Source organism: Chelonia mydas, chromosome 11, assembly GCF_015237465.2.
Source record: "Chelonia mydas isolate rCheMyd1 chromosome 11, rCheMyd1.pri.v2, whole genome shotgun sequence".
Taxonomy (NCBI): Eukaryota; Metazoa; Chordata; order Testudines; family Cheloniidae; genus Chelonia; species Chelonia mydas.
This window is the reverse complement of record NC_051251.2, coordinates 61,246,382-61,271,559: the sequence shown is the minus strand read 5'-3', so window position 1 is coordinate 61,271,559 and position 25,178 is coordinate 61,246,382. Positions and strand designations below refer to the sequence as shown.

Here is a 25,178-nt window from a genome sequence, read left to right as displayed (position 1 = left end):
TTAATCATAGCTGCCATGATGGGGCACACAGAGGGACAGAGGCAGACGGAGAGAGACACGCACACAGGTGGTCTCTGAGCAATATGGACCTAGCCCCTCAAGAGATTTAAAGATCAGGACTCACACTTTGAAAAAGATCCAGAAATGTATGGATAGCCAGTGTAAGACACAGTGAATCAGTCAGATGTGCTTCCTTCACTAGGCTGTTGTCTAAAGCCCGTGATACACCATCACAATCCCTCAAATCCAGATTAATGCTGTGCACAGACTACACTCTTACTCCTATGAAACTGAGCATTTTCACCTAGACTATGAATTGCCTCAGAGATCAGTTTAGAGAAGGCAAAGCCCATGAATGATGGATTGGAACAGAAATCAGGAGACAGAAACATTATATTTACCTACCTCAAAAGCGAGTTGAGAGACTATTGTAACATTTGCTAATTGTGTTCAGATCCTAAAATGGCAGACTCTCTTTACAGAAGCACAAAGCACTATTCATTATTATTACATCTAATGAAAAGAAAACAATTGACAAAGAGGGATGCATACGAAATCAAACATACTCTGCTCAAGGAGGGTTTTGTTTGACTTTCTTATTTTTGATTAGTGCATTCCTCAAGCTGACATCCTCCAATGCATACTATACAATGCATATAATGTTCATACTGTAAATCACTGCCAAGGAAAAATATTTTAATGAATAAAGACCTACTAATCTATTTACACTTAACTAGATTTTCCTACTCTCCATCACTTTTGTAAAACACTTTGAAAAGCATTTGTCCCTAAAGAGTCGATGCGTGCGAGACCGGAGGATACTAGCATCTACAACAGTGAAGGAGAATCCAATACACACAGGTTTTTGTTTCACAGGACTGTGCAATCATTTCCCCTCTTACACGTAACTGTGCATATCAGTGTGTTAGTGATGCTTTTGCAAAGAGGGTTTGACAACAATAGAGAGTCCCCTGCCTGCTAAACAAGAAGTGACAACTCCATTTGAAAGCTGTCCCTGGATGTGTTTTATGTGCAGAAATTATCTGTGACAGTTCAGATCAAAATAGAGTTTTCATTTCACATAGGAGGTAAATGGACGATAGAACAGGTTACTTTAAATTCTGTAGTCTAGTCCAATTAATGTTGCAGACAATTTCTTATGAATTTTCTCTGCATTACTAGTTCTAAACTTTAAAAACAATGTAAAACTCATTTTCCCCCAATAGCATGACTTTAAAAGAACAGGTCAAAAGGTAAAAAAATACAGTTAACAAAAAACAGCCCTGCAGGAATATGGCAAAAAATGCTCAGGTTACAGTAATCTGGCTGTGAAACTAATGAGTATAAAATGGAAAAGAAAACATCACTTCATCATTCTTTACAGGGAGATCCCAGGGACTAGGGGTGAAAGCCTGATCCTTCCATCGTAATCAACAGGAGTTTTGTCATTTACTTCAATGAGGTCAGGATTATATTTTAGGATTCAGCCTTCATAACAAACAATATGAGTCCACAGGCAACAATTATTTTCATTTCAGGTTGCACAAAGGAAACCTACAACATCTGGACTAGATAAAAGTAACAAGGACATAATTTGCAATTTTTTCAAATGTCAGATCTAATGGATCATTTTTGCCTCTGATACTGGATACAAATTTCTGTGTATTCTGGAAAATCACACCTGCTGATGTTCAAAGATACACATCCTTAAGCACCAGCATGCTATATTAGCCGAAATAAGAGAATAGAGAATGAAATCAATAATGATTTCACATGTTACTGTATGCGGTTATGTAGTGTGGTAATTCCTTTTACCATACCTCATACCGCTGTGATTACTTGTTTACTGTCTATAGTATTTATTAACTAAATTTATAAAGATGCCTACCTGCATTCTGACACTGGATTATCACATTTCTTCCCAGTATACGTGTATTCATACATATTAAATTTAAATCAACAGGTTGATTTTCTGTCCATTTAAAAAAACTATTCTATTAAAGCAAATCATACCAGTGCAGATTCACAACTGCATTACTCCAGTTTTATACCAGTGCATATTGCTCAATCAGGCTCACTATTGTATTCTCACTTATCAGGCAGAGTTGGTGTGGGAATTAACGTTTTGTACATTGCTTTCAAGATGTGAAGTGCTACATAAACACTAAGTATTATTATCAAACAAATGGTGAAACAATGAGTTAGGTCATCCCAAACAAGTGCCAAGAAACCTTATGTTATGTATTTTATGTCATGTCACACTTTACATTCCGAAAATGTATTCGGAAATATTTTGAATAGAAGCATTTTTTCTTGGCACTATTTACATAATTTTGTATGTATAGCTGGGATTTTGTTTTCCAGTATGCTTTAGTCTGCATTTATCAATACTGAATTTCATCTGCCATTTTGTTGCCCACTCACCCAGTTTTGTGAGACCTCTGCAATTTTTTGCAGTCTGCTTTGGACTTAACTATCTTGACTAATTTTGTATTGTCTTCAAATTTTGCCACCTCACAGTTGATCCCTTTTTCGAGATCATTTATGAACATTATGAATGGCACTGGTCCTAAGGGACACCACTATTTACCTCTTTCCACTCTGAAAACTGACCATTTATTCCTACCCTTTGTTTCCTATCTTTTAACCAGTCATTGATTCATGACCGCACCTTCCCTCTTATTTTGCTTAAGAGCCTTCCGTGAGGGATCTTGTCAAGAGCTCTCTGAAAGTCTAACACTATATCCTCTGGATCACCCTTATACACATGTTTGTTGACCTCCTCAAAGAATTCTAATAAATTGGCGAGGCATGGTTTCCCTTTACAAAAACCATGTTGACTGTTCCCCAACAAATCATGTTCATCTATGTGGGCACACCACAGATTTGTATAGTGCCATTATGATATTTTCTGTCTTATTTTCTATCCCTTTCCTAATAGCTGCTAATATTCGGTTAGCCTTTTTGACTGCTGCTGTGCGCTGAGCAGAATTTTTCAGAGAACTTAGTGATTCCCAGATCTCTTTCTTGGGTGCTAACAAGCTTATTTAGAACCTATCATTGTATCTGGATAGTCAGGATTATTTTTTCCAGCGTGCATTACTTTGCACGTATCAATGTTGCATTTCATCTGCCATTTTGCTGCCTACTCACCCAAATGCTGATTTCAGTGATAGGTTACATACTACAGGTTGCAGCTTTGCAATTTCATATTTGAGTTTCATCTGAACTCTTGGGTGAATACCATCTGCTTCTGGTGGCTGATTACTGTTTAATTTATCAATTTGTTCTAAAACTTCTTCTACTGACACATCAATTTGGGACAGAACTTCAGATTTGTCACCCAAAAAGAATAGCTCTGATGGGGATATCTTCCCCACATCCTCTGCAGCGAAGACTAATGCAAAACAATTCATTTAGCTTCTCTGCAATGACCTTGTCTTCCTTGAGTGCTCCTTTAACACCTTTGTCGTCTACTGGCCCCACTGTCTGATTGGCAGACTTCCTGCTTCTGATGTACTTAAAAAAAGTTATTGTTAGTTTTTGAGTCTTTGGCAAGTTGCTTCTCTGGGGGCTAACCTACACTGGCAACGCGGCAGCGCTTTAATGTGCCTTGTGTGGTCGCGGCTCTAAAAAACCCACCTCCACGAGGGGAACGGCTCCCAGCGCTGGGAGCTACAGCGCTGAAACTTGCTGCGCTGAAGCGGGTGTTTTTTCACATCCCTGAGCCAGAAAGTTGCAGCGCTGTGAATTGCCAGTGTAGACAAGCCCTAACTCTTTCTTTTCAATTTACTTGCCAGGTCTGCGCTCCTTCCTATTTTCCTCAGTATTATCTGATTTCCATATTTTAAAGGCTGCCTTTTTGCTTCTAATGACCTCCATTACTGTGCTGTTTAGCCACGGTGGTATTCTTTTGCTCCTCCTACTGTCTTTTTGATTTGGGGTATATATTTAGTCTGAGCCTCTATATTATAACTGAGACAATTTGTAGCAAGCAACATGACATAATAAATCTTTAGTAGACAGGTGTGCAGAGGTTCAGACTAGAAACATCAGTGGCAGGGTGTTCACCGGGGTAATGGCATCAGCACATTCCCTTGAACTACCCAGGCACGCATAAAGGGGCTGCCTAGAAACCCTCTCTGTTTTCTCTTTATTGGTGCATGCACACTGGAATCCTTCCAGATTACACATCTATGTAAGCGTAGTAGTGAACATCTTCTTAAATGCCGTTCTCAATTTGGGTGCCCCAAAGATTTAGTAGGTGACATGCACTATGTAGGGGAAAACTCAACAGACTGAGACAATTTTTTCCTGCATAACATCAATAATTTGATCCCTAGCTCTGAGAAAAAAAAACCCCAAAAACCCAGCTCCAAATATTCTGAAAAATGGCTATTTTTTCCATGGCATATATCTTTGCAACCTATACCTCAAATGACCCAAAATTTGGGTCACAAATCCTACTCTGCACTCTCCTGAGGTACACCAAATTTCAAAGTAATCCAACTAAGCATGTTGATTTGAGAGGACTTAGAAAGGTCAACCTTTAAACAGAACTTGACACAACCTTAACTACAGTGGTGTTGCCATGTGCTATAATACATTATGGGAAAAAACAGGACTAGATTAAAATGCGTTGTCACTGCAAACACTCTCCAGTGGGAGAAAGCATTCAGAAGATATCCTCAATCCTTTCACTAGCCAAGAATTGAATCCTGTTAGTCTGGATCCATGGGAGGGGATAGATTTTCACATCTAGGGAGAAAGGAAAATACATGTTTGTGTGAAGTTATTTTTTAAAAAAAATACAGCTGTTAGAAGCTGTACAGAGGTTTGCCATATAAGAAGTAGTCCTAGCAGAGATGAATTAGCGGGCAGAGTGCAGGTCAGATGATCAAAGACACAAAATAAATATTGCTTGTCACATGGACACGTGGAATAAATGGGAATATTTAGTCTCGATGAACTGGGTTTGGTGGCAATAGGTTGAGATACTGGGCCTCACTGGTAAAGAGCGGGCAAGGTGGCAGTGGGGCTCCGGAATGATCATTAGATGTCTGCCTGTTTAGTGGTGGAATCAGAATGTGCCGGTAAGGCGCACAAGCCTTTTCAAGCTATGCAGCAAGGAGGTCAGAGCATCAGCACGAATATAGACAGTGGCATTTACAGAGAAAAGAAGGAAAAGATCAACCCACCCTCTTTATTCTCCCTTTTCTGAAGCAGCTGCATAAACACTGTATATAACATAAAGCAACTGTCTCTTGTATTTTTTCAAACCAGGGATAGCAGTAACTGAAAATTTCAAAGAAAGAAAACAACACTTTCTTCAGGTGAGGGACTGCAGACCATCTGCCTGTAATTTGTGTACTTAACAATCAATAACAATTAGGAACAGGCGCTTTGCTGATTTAATGCTGTTCCCCAAGCCTTCCTACACTAACCCATACCCCTGTCATATTATTAAGGAAGTAGCTGCTGATTTGTAAAGCAAGGACTTGCATTGCAACAAGCTTCCTCTATCATTACCTGAGAACAGAGCAGAAGCACTTCAGGTTCCCTGGTTAGCAGCACACTTACTGCATACAAGTGCTCAATTAAAGCAGCCCTTTCAGACCATTATTGAGCATTACAGCAACTCAGACATAGAAAATAGCCCTCAAAAATAGAATGTGCTTTCACCCCTCCATCAAAGCTGTACATTTTCTAGCTGGGCAATAACAAAGCTGCACGAGAATCACCAGGTTATTCTGTTTTCAAGATTTTCTTTAAACCCCTAAAGTTTATTTACACACTCACACTATACTTGTGTTCTAGACTAGTAAACTTCTAGACTGTCCTCAGACTCATTATTTGTTTTCCATGGACTTTATGTAGATACCATAATGATTATCCGAGGCTGATTCCCATTTATGAGGCAATAATGGGCTGAATACAACTCTAAGGCCCAAGGCAGACGTGTTTATGGTAGATAAACTCTGAGGCTGAAGGATGTACTTTAGTTAATACCACATTGATAGGAAACACCCTCAAGTTATGACGACACTGAACATTTTAATTTAAAATTGAAATTTTAAATGAACAAAGAACATCAACCATAAAAATGGGCTGTCAAATGAGTGTTTAAAAAGTTAAAACATTTGTTTGGCCCTTCCTTGCTTCCTTAGCCCTCCTCTTCTCATTATTCTCTTGCTCCCACTCCACACCTTCCCTACAAGTCAAGAAGAGACGTGCACCCTCCACACTGAACTGGGAGGGAAGAGCATGGATTCTTCCAATGCAAACAAACAACGTGAACACAACGTCTGACTGCTATTCTGTGGAGAAGAGCCTTGCTGCCCTGCGGGAAAAAGAAGAGATGATCAGGGAAGAGATGGGAGGTAAGAAGGAAATGAGCCAAGACTGGATAAGCTTGTTTTTTCACAGTTGCATTCAAACCATTCCAGAAGTTTCTAAAGTTGGTTCGCTTTGCTTTTTTAAAAAAATTATTTTTTTTTCATATTAATTTGAGAGTTTTTCTCCTTCAGCTTGAAGGAGTGACAAACAGAGGCAGCTACCGGTTTTGTAGGTAACTGGACAGCACGAAATGTTTCATGTAAGTGTTCTCTGTTGGTCTCTAAAAATGGACTCCAGATATCTAGGATGTGTAGTGATATAAAGATACTTGCCACTGGGTAGCTGAAGGAATAGGACTTTCCCATGTCCCTGGGTCCTCACAAGGAACTTTGCTTTCTCTGGGATACAATCCAGAGTATGGTTACAAACAAGTTATTTTTCTTTCTGTAGCAGTCCCAGTGTCAGTCTCTGTACAATGGTCAAAATTCTATTGGACTACCAATGTCAACAACAAATCTGCTGCAGAATGTCACACCTGGTAGAGAATCTCTTAGTGAGTCGAGCCCCTCAGCAGCACTTACTTTGGTTGCCATATGGTGCCAGGCTTCCCTTTGTAGATGTAAGCAGTCAAACAGTTCAGAGTCTTTACCAGAGTAGCTGCTCATTTATCACTTCTAACATCAATAGTGTGCCTAAGCTGATGAAGAAATAAGAGAATGATACCACATTGCCTCTCAAAGTTTGCTGTGACCCTTTGGACCACTGGCTGTATAAATGACATCATGATCACTGGTAGAAAAATAACGTTTCTGAGTCGATTGTCAACTGCATGCACTGCACAACTGCCAGGCAGTATCACAATTTCTCTCTTTTTATAGTGAATCTTTCCTCTACCCAGTTCTTCCATATCTCTTCAGTCATCCAAATATTTTTCTTAGTAACATATAGTAATGACTACATTTTTAAAACAAGATAGATTCTTGTTTTTTGTAATGACTACAGGATCCATTTTTTTTGTTGCTGTCTGTATTTGCCATCAATACTACTGCAGTGTTACTCCGTCTTTGCTTGTCTTTCCATCAATGACATCTTGACACTATCAGGGTCCTGGACTCTGTTTAGGAATAATAAGGCTTTTTCCATTGATCTCTCCTAATGTCACACACTTGACCCTGCATAAAGATGCAGTGTTATTTTTGTTGACTCACTCTGGATTCTGATCAGGTGGATCCTATTAGTTCTAGCCCAGGATATAAAAGTATTTGACTGATTCTCTGAGACAGAGGAAACTCATTGGTCCTGCAGGGAAAATCCTAGAGAACAGCCAAGCTGGGGAGAAAACTTAGGCTGAAGTTTATGTTTTGCTATTATTTAAGTTAACAATAAATGCACGCCCCAAGAAGGGGATAAGTTTGTACTACTGTAAATCCAGTATCTGTCTATTCTGCTCAGAATAGAGCAAGAACTCTACCTACTTATAGACACCTAGGGATATGCCTCCACTTCAGAGTTAACTCAGGTGATTGGCATCCAGGTCTGCGCACCCAGGTTAGCAGCCACACTGCAAAGCCATCACTGTGTTCCACACTGGTGCTTTGCTCATTTGAATGTAGATTCCTTCGTTCTTTGTGCTGCAGTAAGGTGAGCTGCTCAATAATTCTTTCCCAATGAATCGTGGGAGAACTTGTCTGTTATTCTGGGCACATAGGGGGGAACTGTGGGACAACACTGGAGTACTATCATCACTCGAGTTATTTAGCATGTGTCCTCACTACAAAGTGGGTGTCCTCACTCAAGCTTAAGCCTATACCCCCGGTCAAGCTAGCTAGCTCAGATTGAAAGCACCACTAAACATGGATCAGAGATTTTGTGTGTGGACAGGAGAAGAGAAAGGAGTGAGACCCAAGTAAGAGTCTGAGTCAACTCTGAAAGTGAAAATATTATTGGCAGTCAATGTCCCATCCAGAACTGCATGGAGGTAAAACTTTTTTTGTTTGTTTGTTTTGCATTCAAGATGTAGTTTGATTATTGTGTTCTCTTTTCCTGGTACCTCAACTTTCTCTCATTCAAATCCATTCAATCCATGTCCACTGATGTCACTCTTCCTTGCCAAGTCTAGGAACCAGTTCTTCCTATTTATTGGCCTTGATTTCTGTGCTGTCTTAAGCACAGCTAGAATTTTGGGGTGGGCCAGCAAAACAATTTTGTGTCTACTTCCCCCTCTCCTCCACACCACCGAAAAAACGCATCAGGCAGCGAGAGTAACAATTGTGGGCCCGGCCTTTAGAGGGAGCAGAGAACCAGAGCTGCTTAGGCACATAACTGACTGGAGGGACAGATGTGGAAATTTTGAGTAAGGCATTCCCTACTGTGTTCAGGGAAACAGGACTTTGTGAACAGTCTTTGTAAACAAACAGGATTGTACCAAAGAATATACATAACTTTTATCATCCATTTCTCTCCCTATTGGAAACAATCCTGTAAGTCCTGCAAATTGGCTAGCCCGTTGGGCCAATGAGGCAACAATTCCCATTGACTCCAAGAGGAGGAAAGGGGTGAGAATCCTTCCCAGTATTAGTTGAGAATAGAGATGACTGTGAATTTTCAATTCACTAAAATCAACATTTTTGCAGGAGTGCCTAAGTTTTGATTAAACTTTCATCAGAAAAGGTTTCGTAGGTTAAGGATGCAATTTCTGGACAAAACAAGAGTGAGAGAGAGAGACACCCCTCCTCCCCAGAACAGCCAACAGTCCAGTGGTTCAGGAACTCATATAATGTGGAAGAGCCAGGCTCAGCTCCCGACTCTGCCTGATTCAGACCAAGGATTTGAATCTTGATCTCCCACATCCCAAGAGAGCGCCCTACCCATCAGACTACTGGCTATTCTGGGTGGATAACATTCCTGTTGGAGCGGTTCAATTTTTACAAAATAAATAATTAAATATACATTGGAACAGGGACTTAAATCTCAGTCTCCAACATCCCAGGTGAGTACGCAGACCACTGGGCTATAGAATCAGCCCCACTCTCTTTCTCTGGCCCAATGAATATTCAATTTTTTATACAAAGTGGAACAGCCCCAGCAGGAGAGAAACTGAAAGAGACCCATACTAGACTAGCCAATAGCCTGGTGGCTAAGGCACTCCCCTGGGCTGTAGGAAACCCCATTAAAGTTCTTGCTCCAAATCAGCCTGGAGCTGAACCTTGGTCTTGAACATCCCAAGTGAGTGCCTGAACTACCGAGCTTGTCTGGGGTGTATCTCATTTTCTCTTATTTTTCACAAAAAACTTCAAAAGGTCTCGATTTTGTCCTGATGTGGAACAGGAACATTTCTGAAATCTCAAAATGTCTTCTGGGACAGGAAAACCATTTTCTGCCCAACTCTAGCTGAGAGCTACAGACCACTGGAAACTAGCGGGAAAATAAAATTACATGAGAGTTTTAATCATTTTCTCCACTTTTTAATTAGAATTAGATTTGGTATTTTTATTTAGGTTTACCAATATCCCAGAGATTATGTATTTCTCTGTTCATGTTCCCATTGTGCAGCTATTAATTATGAAAAAAAAATGTAGAAAAAAAACTGTACTTCCTTGCTGCACATCTACTAAGGTAGATTTTCCTGTTCAAGAAGAACTGTTTAGTTAAATAGCTAGCCTGCTAAATGGAAATACCACAGGCTATTAGAGGCTTGCACTTTCAATATGCAAGTGACTGGCCTATAAACAAGATTTTAACAGCTTCTCTTTTGAACAGCTCTGACTGTTTAATTAATCTTCAGCCATTAACCATTCATTTAAAATGCCACTTACGAAATCTTAATTTTGCACATTATCAGCTGGTTCACAAATAGCTATCCATAAGCAGTAGCGTAATGATCTCCCTCTCTCTTTCTTAGAGCTTACCAACCTTATAGTCAATTTTGGCTTCTTAATTAACCACATACATATTAGCATTTAAAATTAAATGGCAGTTTTTTTAAAGAGACTTAATGTGCAGAGAAAAGTTAATACTCAGATTATTCTGCTGCTTGTTAAAGGTACAAAAACCAGCTTTTGGTCAAACAACCTCCTGTACAACACAGAAATTGGGGCCTTTTGCCCACAGCCAGAAAAATCAGCAATGGAAGAGAGACATGCAGGGCCATATAATACCATTCAAGCTGTATGGAAGATCTCAAGTTTTGTTTTTATTTATACATTTAAGAAGCTGGAAACACCATCCTCCAATATAAGCGAGGGCAGATGCTCAGACACATACATGTGTTTTGCATGCGTGTCCAATGACTGCAACAAAAGGACGTGGGGTTAACAGTAAATAGGCAGAGTTATCACAGAATGATACCAGGCAGTATTATCACATAAGAAAAGGTGGATCTGGAGGAAAAAAAAATCTGATATACATGAATGCTCATCATATCTGCAATAACTGAGGCTCATCAGCATCTACAGCAGGGCAGTTCCTAGGGAGTTGCTGGATTACAGTATATAAGATTTTACACATCTGTCGATAAGTAAGATGATCCAAATGCAAACCTAGCACTCAGGATGTCCCTGGCCGGATTTGTGACCAGCCCCAGGAGATATTAGGTCTGCTAACCAGTAGGATGGCTTACAGTAAGAATTTATGTATTATTGTAAGCTCTTCCAGGCAGTGACCATCTTAGTACCTACCACAGAGGAACACTGGTTCTGACTATGGCTTTAGACTTTACTGCTATATAAATAAAATAGTTAATTTTAATCTGCAGCAGATGCAGCTTCAAAGTTATTCATGTTATGTAAAGGAAAACTGTACTCATTTTCCTCAGACTAGCACTTTGAAATTTCCAAAGATAAGTAGCATAAATAAAGAACTACATTTGGCAATGAATTTGGCATACTTTAAAATGCATACTACTGGGCTGAGCAAACACATTGAGCGATTTGTTCTTCTTTAGCACCGCTCCTGAGATACATCAAGTGTTTCATAAATCTTTTACATCACTATGTTTTAAAGGAAAAAGAGGAAATTGCTTTTTTAAAGTGTGAAATAGGGTTGCAGCATGCACCATGCATGTCATGTAAGGGATAGGAATGTCGTATATATCACTTTTTGACTATGGTGTGACACCTGATTAAAGTATGACCATGTATATCATTGTTGCTACCACTGTTATACAGTTGGAACAAAACTTGTACAAAGCGTGTCGTAAGGTGTCAATGGAAAATTATGGTTTGATGACTATTGTATGTGTATATCATTTTTGTATTTAAAGTTATGAATATTGATGATATACCTGTGTCTCAAATGTGTTTGTGCCTGTGGTAACACCCACAAGGTAGTTAGTTTACATCTAGTCTAGCCAGCACATTGTGATGGCCCATCAACAAACACAATGGGCCAAGGAAGAAGCTTATCCCCACTCGATGAGCCTTCCTGAATATGGGAATACTTCAGACAGAACATGGGTAATGGCTGCTCCCGACTCCTTGAAGCATGCAAGGACAGGTGACTTGCTCATGTGACCGTGAACTCCATCTTGTGCATGTACTTTTCCACAAACTAAGACTGAGAGTTTTCTCTCCACATGGGAGAAAGTACAGAAGGCCCTGGAAGCATCTCCATTTTGCCTCTTTCTGGCTCAGATCTCTGGATTATGGATTTACACTAACAGGAGTATTACAACCAATGGACTGAGGACCGTCTAATCTTTTGGATGTTACCTGAGACATCATAAGCCAGCAGTTTATTCCATCACTGCTACAAACCTGATCCAAGAACTTTGCCATGATTGTATGTATTCGATTCCTTTGACCATTTTAACTCTCTCCTCCTCCTTTTCTCTTATAAACAAACCTTTGGATATTAGATACTAAAGGATTGGCAACAGCGTGATTATTGAGTAAAATCTAAATTATATATTGACCTGGTATGTGGATGGTCCTTTGGGATCAGAAGAACCCTTTGGTTGATGAAATTGGTTTTAAATAACCACTCATCATTAAGTGTAGTGTCTGGACAGTGAAACAAAGGCTAGGATACCTAAGGATACTGCATATCTGACTTCTTGTTACCCAGTGTGGTGAGACAGAAGTTTACTTTTGTTACTGGTTGGTATATCTTATGGAAGAATAACCACTAATTTAGGGTGAGTCTGCCCTATTTCTCAGCAATTTGTCCTGAATCTGGAATCCTCACTGAGGCATGGTGACACCTAGGTTGTGCTATGGCAGAAGTTAGCAATATTATGACACAGCCTAGATGACTAAGCACTGTAAAGAGATGTGTGACTCACTATTCCTTTCAGTAACATATGTACCACAAAATACTACAGCCACTATTGCATATTGAGACAATATGCATTTCTCTCAGGCACAGCCCCTCCTGAGTTCCCCAGCTGCACCCGGTGGTGGAACAGGCTGCACCACCCTTTGCTATGATATAGCTTTCTCTTGGTAGGCTAAGGGTATTCCACAGGCTGGTAGGGTGATATGAGTGGCATATGGACACAGTATATGAAAAGACCTTGTGCTCCTCCCAATGCAATAAACATAACTGTGGCTGGTCCTTATATAGGGCATACCAGAGGGACTGAGGGAAGTTCTCTGCTCACTCTCCATGCCAACCTATATATGGTCCATACAAGCTATCCCATGGTATTGACAGGAAAGAGGCTTCCTTTCATTTTTGTATATACTGTTGACCCACATCTGTGATAAGTGGCATTTTCATCAGTACTGTCAGGGATAATCTATTGTTGACCTCTCTCTCAGATTGGGTGGTCTATCAGAAGAAACATTTTGTTTTGTTATGGTGAAGACATGGTTTTTAAGCAAAGAGAATTTCTTCCTTTTCTTCATAGAACTGCAGATCAGCTACATCACACATCATCAAACTTGGTTTAGGAGGAGGGGAACATGCGGTGCTAGTTGCCTAGCTGTAGTGTACTTCTAAAAGTACAATGGGCAAAATTTTCTAAAATGCTTAAGTGACTTGGTCTTGACAGCCTAAGTCTCACTGAAAATCAGTGAGCGAGAGTGACCTGAGGCATCTCTGTACTCACACCCTACACACTACTGCAATGATATTTGTACAAAATATGCCTTGTGAGGTACATCTGAAAACTACCACCACTATGGTCAATAATATCATTGTGAAATGTGTATGACAATGTTGTGTGTGGATTTATGGATACTCACTGATATTATGCTTCACAGTCTGTGACTAAAAATGTTTAAATTCCCCCCAGGTATGTCAGGGGGTGTGGATAAACAGGCTCTCTTCAGACAAAGGAAAGAGACTAACTCCTCTGAATTTAGCCATACCTGGTTAATGGGCTATTCATTTGTATCAGAAGTTGCAGGAAGAGATAATTTGTATTGTAAAAATTACCAACAGCAGAAAAGACAGCATGGAGTCTGTACCAGTGTGAAGGGGTGTTCACCCCACACTTGCCTGGAAGGGGGCAATTAACCAGACAGGCCACAGCTGATAGGAATCAGGTGGCTTGAGTAATCCCTTGACTGAAGGAGGGAGCCCAGCTTAGGAGGAATGAGCTGTGCTGGATTTATAAAGCCAGGAAATTAGTTGCTGAAAGGGGCAGTAGGGAAGTATGCTGCAGTCACTCCCTGGTAGAAGGGAGGAGTGTTTGGAGGCTGCAGAGACATATAGCCTACAGCTACTCCCTGGGAGGAGGGAGTGGTGAATCCAGCAAACCCAGAGATGGCAGAGTGCCAGACGGTAAGGAAAGGGGCTCAGGGAAAGGACTAAAAGGAAATAGACCTTGACTGCTGTCTAGAGGCTGCCTGAGCTGGAACCCAGAGTAGAGGGTAGGCCCGGGTTCCCCTGCCAGCCACTGAGGGAATGGCACCGAGGCACTGAATGGGACAACTTCCTAGGACTGCTGAAGGGAGATTTTGATATCCCAGAAGAGGAAAACAATTATAGGGACCTGGCCAGAGGGCTGAGTCATGAAGAGGGAGCAGCCGCTCATGGAGCGAGAGAGGGGTTGCAGACCCAGAGAGAGAGAGGCAGAGAGACAGCATGCCACTGCGGAAAGGAGCATCGACCTCATGAGCTATTTTCCAGAGTGACCAGGAGGAGGTGCCAGCCTAGTGGTGAGCTGAGCACCCCATCACAACCAGACAGCATGGCATCCACACCCAGCAGGGAAAAGGAGCTTTCTGTGGGGATACATTTCAGAAGAATACATTGCAAAGGTTTACTGGACTATAAGGAGGAGTGAACTTTCTAATGGCTAAGACATTTTCTGATCACGTAAAGGATAACTTAAGGGTTTGCCTCCTGGTTTCTGGTGATTTTTCCTATGGAGACAAACCCTTCAACACTTCTGAAAATTTTACACTACATGGTTGTGAATGGACTGTGTCCTCTGAAGAGACAACTATATGGCTTTTTGATACTGAGGTCCTACCCTCCTCTACCTTCTCATAGAAAGTTTGCACTATTAAAAGGCATCGCCCCGGATACATACAAGAGGTTGCATTACCGAAAATTGAGGGTGATTATAAATAAACAGAAAAATGTTGATTGACAAAGAAATAAGTGTGATTTTTTTCAAGTTAATGTGTTCCTATTTTTAACTTATGTCAGTTCTTAGGATTCACACAGTACACTGATCATACTAATGCTTTGGCTACATTCATGAAGAAGAACCACTTAAATTTCTATAGCACCTCGTGTCCCAAAGATCTTGGCAAAATATACGTAGGATTACTTCACCTTCACTGCAATGCAGCCATCACTGAGAAGAAATGCACCAACTGTTTAACAGTGCACAGGAATGCTACCTCGCAGTTTAAAACAAGAAGAAAAGAAAACGATGCAAAACTGAAATTACAGATGGAGTTTGAGGTAGAAGGGATGTAAGTATGCATGTTGGAATTTGGCCATGACACGATTGTTAACTTTTCAATAAGTACAAGAGGAACCTGCCCTGGATGTGTGCATTTACATAGCAGGGGTTAATCATATACTTCCTAATCACCTGAGTAATAATTTCAGCACATGTGTAGAGCACTGCTGGCTGCATTGTGCACTTTAGAGCAGTGTTTCCCAAACTTGGGAGGCTGCTTGTTCAGGGAAAGCCCCTGGTGGGCCGGACCGGTTTGTTTACCTGCCGTGTCCGCAGGTTTGGCCGATCGCGGCTCCCACTGGCTGCGGTTTGCTGCTCCAGGCCAATGGGGGCTGTGGGAAGTGGCGGCTGGTACGTCCCTCGGCCGGCGGCCGGTACATCCCTCGGCCCGCGCCGCTTCCCGCAGCCCCCATTGGCCTCCAGCAGTGAACCGCGGCCAGCGGGAGCCGCGATCGGCCGAACCTGCGGACGTGCCAGGTAAACAAACTGGCCCGGCCCAGCCCGGCCTGCCAGGGGCTTTCCCTGCACAAGCGGCATCTCAAATTTGGGAAACACTGCTGTAGAGGGTTCCCAGGTTGGTATGGGACAACCCATGAGTGGGCCACTACAGTAAAAGAATACATTGAGATCGTTATGTTTTTTTTAGTGGGTGAAGGGAAAGGCGGTTAATTATATATCAGCTATTAGTAGCACTTATCTGGCCACAGAGATTCTCTCATTATAAGTGGCCTTATAATTTTATAAAAGTCATAAAAATGATAACACTTTTTTTTAAAAATCTGATTGCTTGATTCAACTGATGAGTTTTAATTCTCTCTGGCAATGACACATAACTGGAATTCCCAGACTAAAATGAGATCATCTATGCGCTGTTGAAACCAAAAAAGAAAGATTTTTTTTTTAAACTCATTTACTTTAGTCACTACTCAAGCCCCCACACACTATATCATTAGCTGTGATTCAGAAGTGGGAGGGAAAAAACCCCACAGTATTCTGGAGAAAAATTAACAGCAAAAAATCATGACACACACAGAGAGGGAAACCTAGCAAAACATGAAGTATTCCATGACCAACCTGCTGATAAATGTTCACCCTCATAAAAGCAAAATAACTTTTGTTTGGCTAGTAAGCATCCATTTTCCACTTCCCCATTGTTCTGAGGCAGACAAGGTTGTTTTCACACCTGACCTAAGGTAGATTTGTTTGGTAATTAATGGAGATGTGGAAAGAAAAACTACATCTACTCTCAATAGCCCACACTGGCAGGATTTCCTTGCCTGCACTTGTCAGAATTTTCAGTAACTGTTGGTTTAGATGTCATAAGCCATTCTACAAATTCATATCCGTTTATTCAGGTTTGGCACAACTCTAATGGTGAATACAAACTTTTGTCTTTGAGAGAGAGGAAAGATAGATTTAATACTGGCAAAGGCAGCCTAACAGGAATTCCAATTTCTCCAATATAGTCAAGCAGGCTCTACAAGCCCCAGAAATTCAACTAAGATTTTCCTGCTAGTAGGTTGGTAATGGACCAGCCCAGGGAGAACAGGCTCACCCAGGGCTACCTCTTCCTCGTGCCTCATCTTATCATCAACTTCTTTTTTTTTTTTTAAGTTGGGGTTTTCCTGTTTAAGTTTTGGTTTTAGTTTTCCAGTAAATGTTGCTTGCGTGGCTCGGAATTAGACATGAGTTCATGCTAAAATCCCAGCTCCAAACACTGCAACCAGACCTGGATTTGGATCAGAGTTTGCAGCTCAATCTTATCACAATAGCAAACAAAGTCTCATTTAGTGGCAAGACACTCTCTCTCCAGCCAAATCCTAGATGTTCATGGGAGAGACCTGTACATTCCTTTTCACCTTCACAAAAAAGCAATACATACCACAACGTTCGTTTCGATGTGAATGGTACAAAATGGTCCTGTTAAAATGGAACTCTGTAACAGAACTCTAACCCTAATTAGGTCTAGTGCAGCTAGCACCACACCTAATAATGGGTCTAATCTAAGTATGTTTCAATGTGAGAAATTTCAGATTTGGATCTGGATTTCGAATCCTCTACATTTAGCATAGAGTTGACATAACTGGCTCCTATGCATGGGGTGTTGATGGTATGGAAGGAAAGATGCCAGTTAGTTGTCTCCCCTTTGTATGGCAGCTATCTTCTTCTCGACTATCTGATTGAGAGCTTTCTCCAATACTGTATTCAGATGAATGAGAAAGAGAATTTGGCATATTCCCTGCTAAACACTTACATTTCTGTTCATGTCACAAACTTCTGATGAGCTGTATCTGAATGACCTAAGACATATCCAAAGTATTGTATCTCTACAAACTCAAAACTCTCCCATGTCTGTGCTCACACAGCCTCTCACACACATCCAGCATAGAATGAGGCAGTGAGGAACCACATTACAAGCCCCAGTACAAGATTCATTCACTAATATTTAAACTGCTTCCCCACCTCATATTCCCAATTCCTCTAATGGCCATTCACCCATCTTCCTTGCACAGTCACATACTGGACAGAAAAATCCCATGTACATTTATTAACACCATGACCATTAATGAAATCATATAGTTCTTATACCCCCGAACTCCAGAAGTAACCAGCTTTAGAAACCTCATAGTGGTGGCTGCATCACAGGGTTTTCTTTTTAATTCAAAGAAAAACTTCACCATCTTTCTTTAATGCTATCAACCCGTAAGCTTGACAGTAAGGATTAAAGATTGCTCCTTCTTTCTCACTTGGTTATTGGAAAGGCTGTGAAAGGTAATCAGTCTTGTGAAGCTACACTTTACAGTCTGCATAAAATGCCATGATTCCCAGTTCTCTCCCCAACCTAATTGAAAGTGCATAATATTGCACAGCTGGGGAAATGTAAACTGTAAACATATGCAATATATCACACTATCACACAAAACCCTGTTACGAATGGGCACTGGGTGATCATCAGGACCAAAAGGGATTGAAAAACAGAGTTTTGCTGAAAAATAAGAACTTTTCCCGACTAAAAGAGAAAAACACACTTTCTCAGCAGCATAGGAATTGGATTGGAGGCGGTTCATTCATTCTGTTTGTGAAATATGGACCTTTCTATAATGATTTCTCTTTGACTGCTGCTTTATGTAGACCCTTCAGGGGTACTGTTGGGGCAAAGGCTGTTCTTGGTTAAAATGATGGAAATCAAGAGTAAAACCATTTTTTTCTACTCAGTAAATACAAGTGCACGTGAAATTGAAAAATCAGGTGATCTGCAGCCATTGGGTAGTATTACCTGTCAGCAGAAGTCTGTGAATGGTGCTGCTTGTTTATCTTTGCATACAGTCCTTCCAAATGCTCCCTCTCTCCTGGTATTGAAGGGATATCCCGTGGGTATCCAAAGGTTTCTGCTACAGGTGGAGACGATGGCCTGTAGACATTTGCTGCTGGGTAAGCCTCTCTGAAGTGATTCACTCTGGCATAATTTGGGTCCATCTCATCATCATCATCATCATCAGGTGGTGGACCTACAGGACTAGTGGAGTAATCAGCAAGCCCTCTTGCCTGCTTTTGCCGTAACTCCTGATGTTTTGCACCGATCCTAATCGTTAGAAAGAAACAAAGAAACAAACAACACGTTTGGATTTACTCCGGCAATGACAGCAAACCAGTGATGCATCAAGCAAAATTTTAAAAACATCTCTCAGCTGTTATAAATGTAAACTAGCTGTATAATTCAGGACAGTAGAACTCCAATGCAAGCAGAAATCTCTAGGTTCTATTCCTTTGGCATGCAGCTTTGTAAACAAGGCATGTTGTCATTCTGCACTCTGACAACAGATTATTGCAGAGTAGGGTGCAATTTTTCACAAGTATTCCTGATAAGTGTTGTTTGTGTATGCGTGCACAAACACCGCTTTAATCATACACAGATCTAATATTTTAGAAATACATCTCTACTAAAGGTTTGTGTTAAAACCACAACACAGGCTTAAATATCTAACCTAATCTTCAAACTTTTCATCTAAATTAGCCAAGAAAAATATTATTGCCTCTTTGGCCTCTTGACCCACACATATTCTTCTAAATAAATTAACTTGCGAAAAGCGGATTAAACGTGAAATAAATGTGAAGATGGCACAGTTGTTTGAAAAGCAGTAGCAAAAGTAATTTGCTTGAGATTTAAATAAATATATATGTATATATTTGTTCCATAAATGGAAGACCTCATGCCTCATTATATAGGGGCTAGGAACAGAGTAAAACAGGGAAGAAATTAATAGAAACCTGACAGAGATGGATTGGTACATATAAGTGAATTAAAGACTATTACTGGCAGTGCTCCACTGTGATAAAGCCTTAAGTGGTATTACAAAACGCTTCTGCTAATCAGTGCCATTATGTAATCTGTGGGGAATCGGAATGGTAAAACAGATTCAGGTAAATTTCAAACCCAAACTTCAATGATTCAACATTTACTCCTGAATCAAAAAAATACAATAAAGTTCCATGAATGTGCAACTTCTGTTAAATGTTCAGTTCCTCTTTAAGATGGCATAATTAAACACAAAGAGAAGAATGATAGCAGCATGCTGACCATAGTATGAAGAATACCGTGGAGTAAATGGTACTGTACTTATGGAAGTGTGTGATGCAGGAAAAGATGCAAGGCAAAAGCATGCATCACACCTGCACTGGCTGCCATTAAAAAGTCAACATTTGCCCACTGTCACTGTATCTGAAGTATAGTAGTATTTCCCCCTACTTGATAAATACAGTGACTCAGTCTATAGAAAGAATAGGAGGTAGGAAAATACTCAATGTGGTTAAACACTGGTGATGACTGTGGCCAAAAACACACAAACACCGTGTGCAGGACAAATAGTCAAAAGCCTGGAGATGAGAAAAGAAGAGGTTTTGGAGAAAATTTGGAAGGGCCCTGAGAGATACGGAGCCCCGGAAATAAGACGACTAAACCAAATTGGGATATTAATGCATTGCTGTACATCCAGTTGATCCATTCTTTCCAGATATGTGCCACCAACTGGAATATGTACCTGAGGATTTTTATTTTAGTCATTAGAAAATATATCTCATTAGGAAAAACCAAGACGCATCTCGTCATGGGGTGGGATGATGCAGCAGACAGCTCTGATGGGTGTCACTGAGATGCTCACACTGCGGTTTTGGCAGCTGGAAGGAGGGAGGGATGGAAAAGAGGAAAGTGTGTTCAATTTTTTCTCTCCCCCTTCCTCAGTCATGTAACACTCCTCTCCTAGGTCACCCTCCCTCTTTCAGAGTAAAACCTAACATATACAGTCAGCAACAGGTGGATGAAAGAACCGTAGTTTTCTGTGTCCTCTCTACTGTTTTCTCCAAGTCCTCTAGCCCCGATCCATTTACTGCATTTTCTGTAATTTATCTGCAGATAAGGCTACATTTATTTATTTATTTATTCTGACTCTTACCATATTTCATGTTTCCTTTTTTATTTCTTTGATCCTACTATGTTCCTCAAACCACTTGGGCTTTCTGTTCCGATACCTTCTATGGTTTGTTTTTTCTTTTGGCCTTTTCCTGTTTCTCTCCTCTATCCAGTCCTGTTCTCTCTGTACCCTTCAGCCTTCTCTGCTTTTCTACCCCCCTCATTCTCTCATTACACCACAAACATTCTTTGCCTCTCATTCACATGCTGGCCCAGCCAGGTCAGTAGCCTTGTGTAGATGGTGGAGGCTGACCAGCCTGTAGGCTCACCACTCATAGCAATGCCAGGATTCAGAGTGAGTCTTTGATTCCCCATGGATCTGCTACTATGTGAATGGGAGATTTCACTGGGAGGTCTCATGGAGGGTATATCATGGTGTTGACATATAACAGAGCTGGTCAGTGAGGCACACATGCTCCCAGCTAGTGTGTTGTCCATTTCATTGGCTCAGCTGGCTTATGGCTCCTTCAGAGGGTCAGAGTTTGATGGAGTTTACATAAAGTGGGGGAGAAGACTGTTTTTGTAAAACAGACAGGGACACTGGGACAGATATTGAGGAAAAGGAACATTGCTTTATTCAGGGACACATGGGTACTCTGGGGTGGAGAAAAAGGCAAGCATGGATATACAACTAAAGTCTATGCTGAAATTACTACAGATGAAAACAAACAATAATAAGCAGTGATTGGTGTTCCTTTCTATACTGTAGCGTCAAACCTCAGAACAGCCCTAGCACGAAGAATTAGTGAGTAGATGAAAATATGCAAAAGGCTTCATCCTCTGCGGGTTCCTGAATAACGATAAAAGAACGACTGCACAGCAGGAGGGACCCAGCCTGCCCGTGTCAGCGTCGCCAGAACAAACTCACCAAATTTTATGTTAAGTAATTTTGGAAAAAGTTCTACCCTGATCAATTCTTGCATCAAAACAATCTTTCCAGGGTGAGTGCAGTATGGATCCTATTGTCAGGGAGTGCTTACTGTACTATGATGACAGGGATGGATTTCCATTTGCAATTCAGCTATGGACATCAATACAGCAGGGAGTTTGTATCACTGGTTTCTGTCTTTTATCCATAAAGTGCCTTCACAAGAAATCATCTTATAGAAAGATTAATATTTTACATGCCCCACATGGCGTTACGTTTAGAAATGTAAAGGTGAAAGCACTCTATTTGTTTACCCGCCGCCCCCAAAATAGCTTATAGCTATTGGACCCAATACATTTATCAGTTCTATAGTTCCTGTCTCTGAAAGTTCTGCCTTTTGACCATTAAATGCTTTTATAGCAATTTAAGACTATTTCTGCTATTGGGCCAAACCCTGAGAGATGCTGAGCATTTGCAAATATATCCAGGAAACTGAAGACAGTAGACCAGATCCTCAACTGGTCGAAAATGACATAACTCCATTGACTTCAGTGGGGGTGCGCCTATTGACACCAGCTGAACATCTAGCCCAATACCTTTATGTTGCACAACAGGGAATTTCTACGGGTGGGATAACATACAGGTTTTCTACTAGCCTTAAGGATGGGATGTTGTATCTCCTTGGATGAGGGAGGGAGGGCAAAAGCAGCAGCACATAACATTCTCCAGAGGAGAAGACTTGGAGCAACTCATCGGAATTGCAATGGTGAACTGAAATGGACTCTGAACTGATACATACCATACCCCTTAGAGATCGCAGACTTGAAGGTAACAGAGTAGCATGACACAGTGGCATCATGTGTAACTTGCTTTCATGTTGGACAGTGAAAGTAATTTGTTCTGCCATCAGTACTGGTACCTTCTGCACAACAAAAGCTGGAATTAGGTTAGCACAATTTTCTTTTGTTACTGTGAATAAGCCTAGCGTCTTCAAATTTTCCTTATGAATGCAGCCTACAATCACTTTCACTGCTATGATCTGTACCTGCTCAAGAACAATTACTCCCTTTCTATATTATGCTGACCAGTCAATGCCAGTTTATGTGAATTTCTTGCTGATCAATGTCTCATCTTTTCAAGAGGGCTATTATAATTGTATTAATATTTCTTGTTTCTTTCTCACTCTTCCATGGAAATCTATAACTTCTGCTCAATGATCTCTCTTTTACTCTTTCTGTTTTTCATTTCAATCCAAGCTCTACCCGATGTGAGTATTGAACTACACGGCTGTACAATTTCAGTTTTGTATCTACCTATTTTACTAAACCTTCCTTTATTCCTCTTACCCTTGTCATTTCTATTTTCTAAAGTTTTTCCATTTTCCATTTTCTAAAGTTTTAAATATCCTGATTGCATAACATCACCATGTTCTGACCCAATCCTTAAGAACATTTGTTTTCTACAAAACATACCAAATGAGTGCCTAATAATCTTTTATCCTGCTTCACCCTATTACCTTCCTCTCCCATATCACATTCTGTCTTGCCTTCCAAGCCTGCTAGCTGTTGCACATTTGTAGTGTTTCACCCTGTTCCCCTTCTCTTACTTCTCTTTGTTGCTTTTTCTTGTAATTTAGACCAGTTCCATCTCTTACCCTCATCACAAAAATCTGCCCGATCAACAGAATTGTCACAGCAAACAGCCTTGAAACTACAATGAGAGTACTACAATTACAGAAGAGCCCAACATGTAACACAGGATGGGTCTGGTTAAACAAGTGGAAGCAAGAGATTACATGTCACTCACCACCCTGACACCAGCAGTGAAACTAAAGAGGAGAGGCACAGGTCACAATCTGAACAGTTTAGCCTAATACTAAGTTTATATAAACTTCCTGATGAGGGAATGGGAAATAAACCACATAGGATGGAAGGAAGCCAGTGACATTTCCCTTCTGTATCCCATATCAATTCTGCTCACTCTGTTCTGCCACCTGAAACCAAGCATCCAGTTAAATCACTGCCTGACAAATATATCAACTTCCGTTAGCTGTGCATCTGTGCAAACACAGCCCTCTCACCTAGGTAGCTAGAGCACAGGCATCTTAGAAATGCTGTAGCATGTCCTGCCCTCTTAGCTTCCTGTGATCCCTCTCTCTTTTAATTGTCATCCAAAGCCAAACATGTAGTTCCTGCCTAAAGATTTTCCGTAGCGTCCCATGGCCCAGAATCTATCATGCGTAACTTCTCCTAGCCACAAATAAGCCAATAATTTTGGGCTGCAAAGGCCAAACGCTCACATTGCAGATCAAGGAAAAGATAGTCCTTTTTTATATAACCCTGATAAGAATATGGGTAAAGTTTTCAAAGTAACTTAAGTACCATTTTCAAAAGTTGCTTAAGACACTGAAGGAGTCTAAATCTCACTGAAAGTCAATGGGCCTTAGGCTTCTAAATGCCTAGGTCAGTTCTGAAAAATGGAATGTACGTGCTTTTGAAACTTTTACCCCATATCTAAAGTACCGTGGGGCTGCTCAGCACAAAAATAATAATTTATGGTATACAAGTTCATTTATTCCTCAGACCTCCTTCCAACATGACTAGGGCCCTACCAAAGTCATGGTCCATTTTGGTCAATTTCATGGTCATAGGATTTTAAAAATCATAAATGTCAGTGATTTCAGCTATTTAAATCTGAAATTTCAAAGTGTTGTAATTGTAGGGGTCCTGATCCAAAAGGGAGTTGCCAGAGGGGGCAAGGCTACTGTAGGGGGGTTGCAGTACTGCTACCCTTACTTCTGTGCTGCCTTCAGAGCTGGGCGGCCAGAGAGCGGCAGCTGTTGGCTGGGCCCCAGCTCTGAAGGTAGCACCCTGCCAGGAGCAGCAGCGCAGAAGTAAGGGTGGCAATATCATACCATGATATCCTTACTTCTGTGCTGCCGCCTTCAGAGCTGGACAGCTGGAGAGCGACGGCTGCTGGCCAGGAGCCCAGTTCTGAAGGCAGAGCCGCCGCCAGCAACAGTGCATAAGTAAGGATGGCATGGTACGGGATTGCCACTCTTACTTCTAGGCTGCTGCCTGCAGAGCTGGGCCTCAGTCAGCAGCCACTACTCTCTAGCCACCCAGCTCTGAAGGCAGCGCAGAAGTAAGGGTAGCAATATCGCGACACCCCTAAAATAACCTTGCAACCCCTCCACCAACTCCCTTTTGGATCAGGACCCCCAATTTGAGAAATGCTGGTCTCACCCATGTAATCGGTTATAGTAGAGGGTAAAGGCACACAAAAGACCAGATTTCTCGGTGGGAGACCAGATTTCACGGTCTGTGACATGTTTTTCATGGCTGTGAATTTGGTAGCGCCCTAAATATGATCCATTAACACAAATTCCATAGCTGGCCCCTTTTTTGTGTACCACCAGTATGAACTCTCTAAGGAACTTCTATTCAATAACCACATCTTTTCTTAGTGGGAAGGAACAGAACATTCCAGCCTTCAAGTTCTTCTCTGTTGTGTATCTCAGGTGAGATGAACAACTGGTTAGCACAGTGTGCAGCATGCAAACCAAATGTTGCCAGTTACCATCTGTAATGAAAACACGAACAAAAATTGCTAGCTACTGCAGAAAGGCTACAGTTAAAGTTGCGGTT

General features: G+C 41.1%; 1 protein-coding gene across 4 annotated transcripts in view; it reads right to left on the bottom strand.

Moving 5' to 3' along the window:
• PARD3B (par-3 family cell polarity regulator beta) overlaps positions 1-25,178 on the bottom strand; it is a 616,262-nt gene that overhangs the window by 93,762 nt on the left and 497,322 nt on the right. For all 4 annotated transcript variants that reach the window (XM_037913130.2, XM_037913131.2, XM_037913132.2 and 1 more), the window contains one exon: positions 18,474-18,779. In XM_037913130.2, the coding sequence (XP_037769058.1) occupies positions 18,474-18,779 (306 nt within the window). The remainder of the gene's footprint in view (positions 1-18,473; positions 18,780-25,178) is intronic.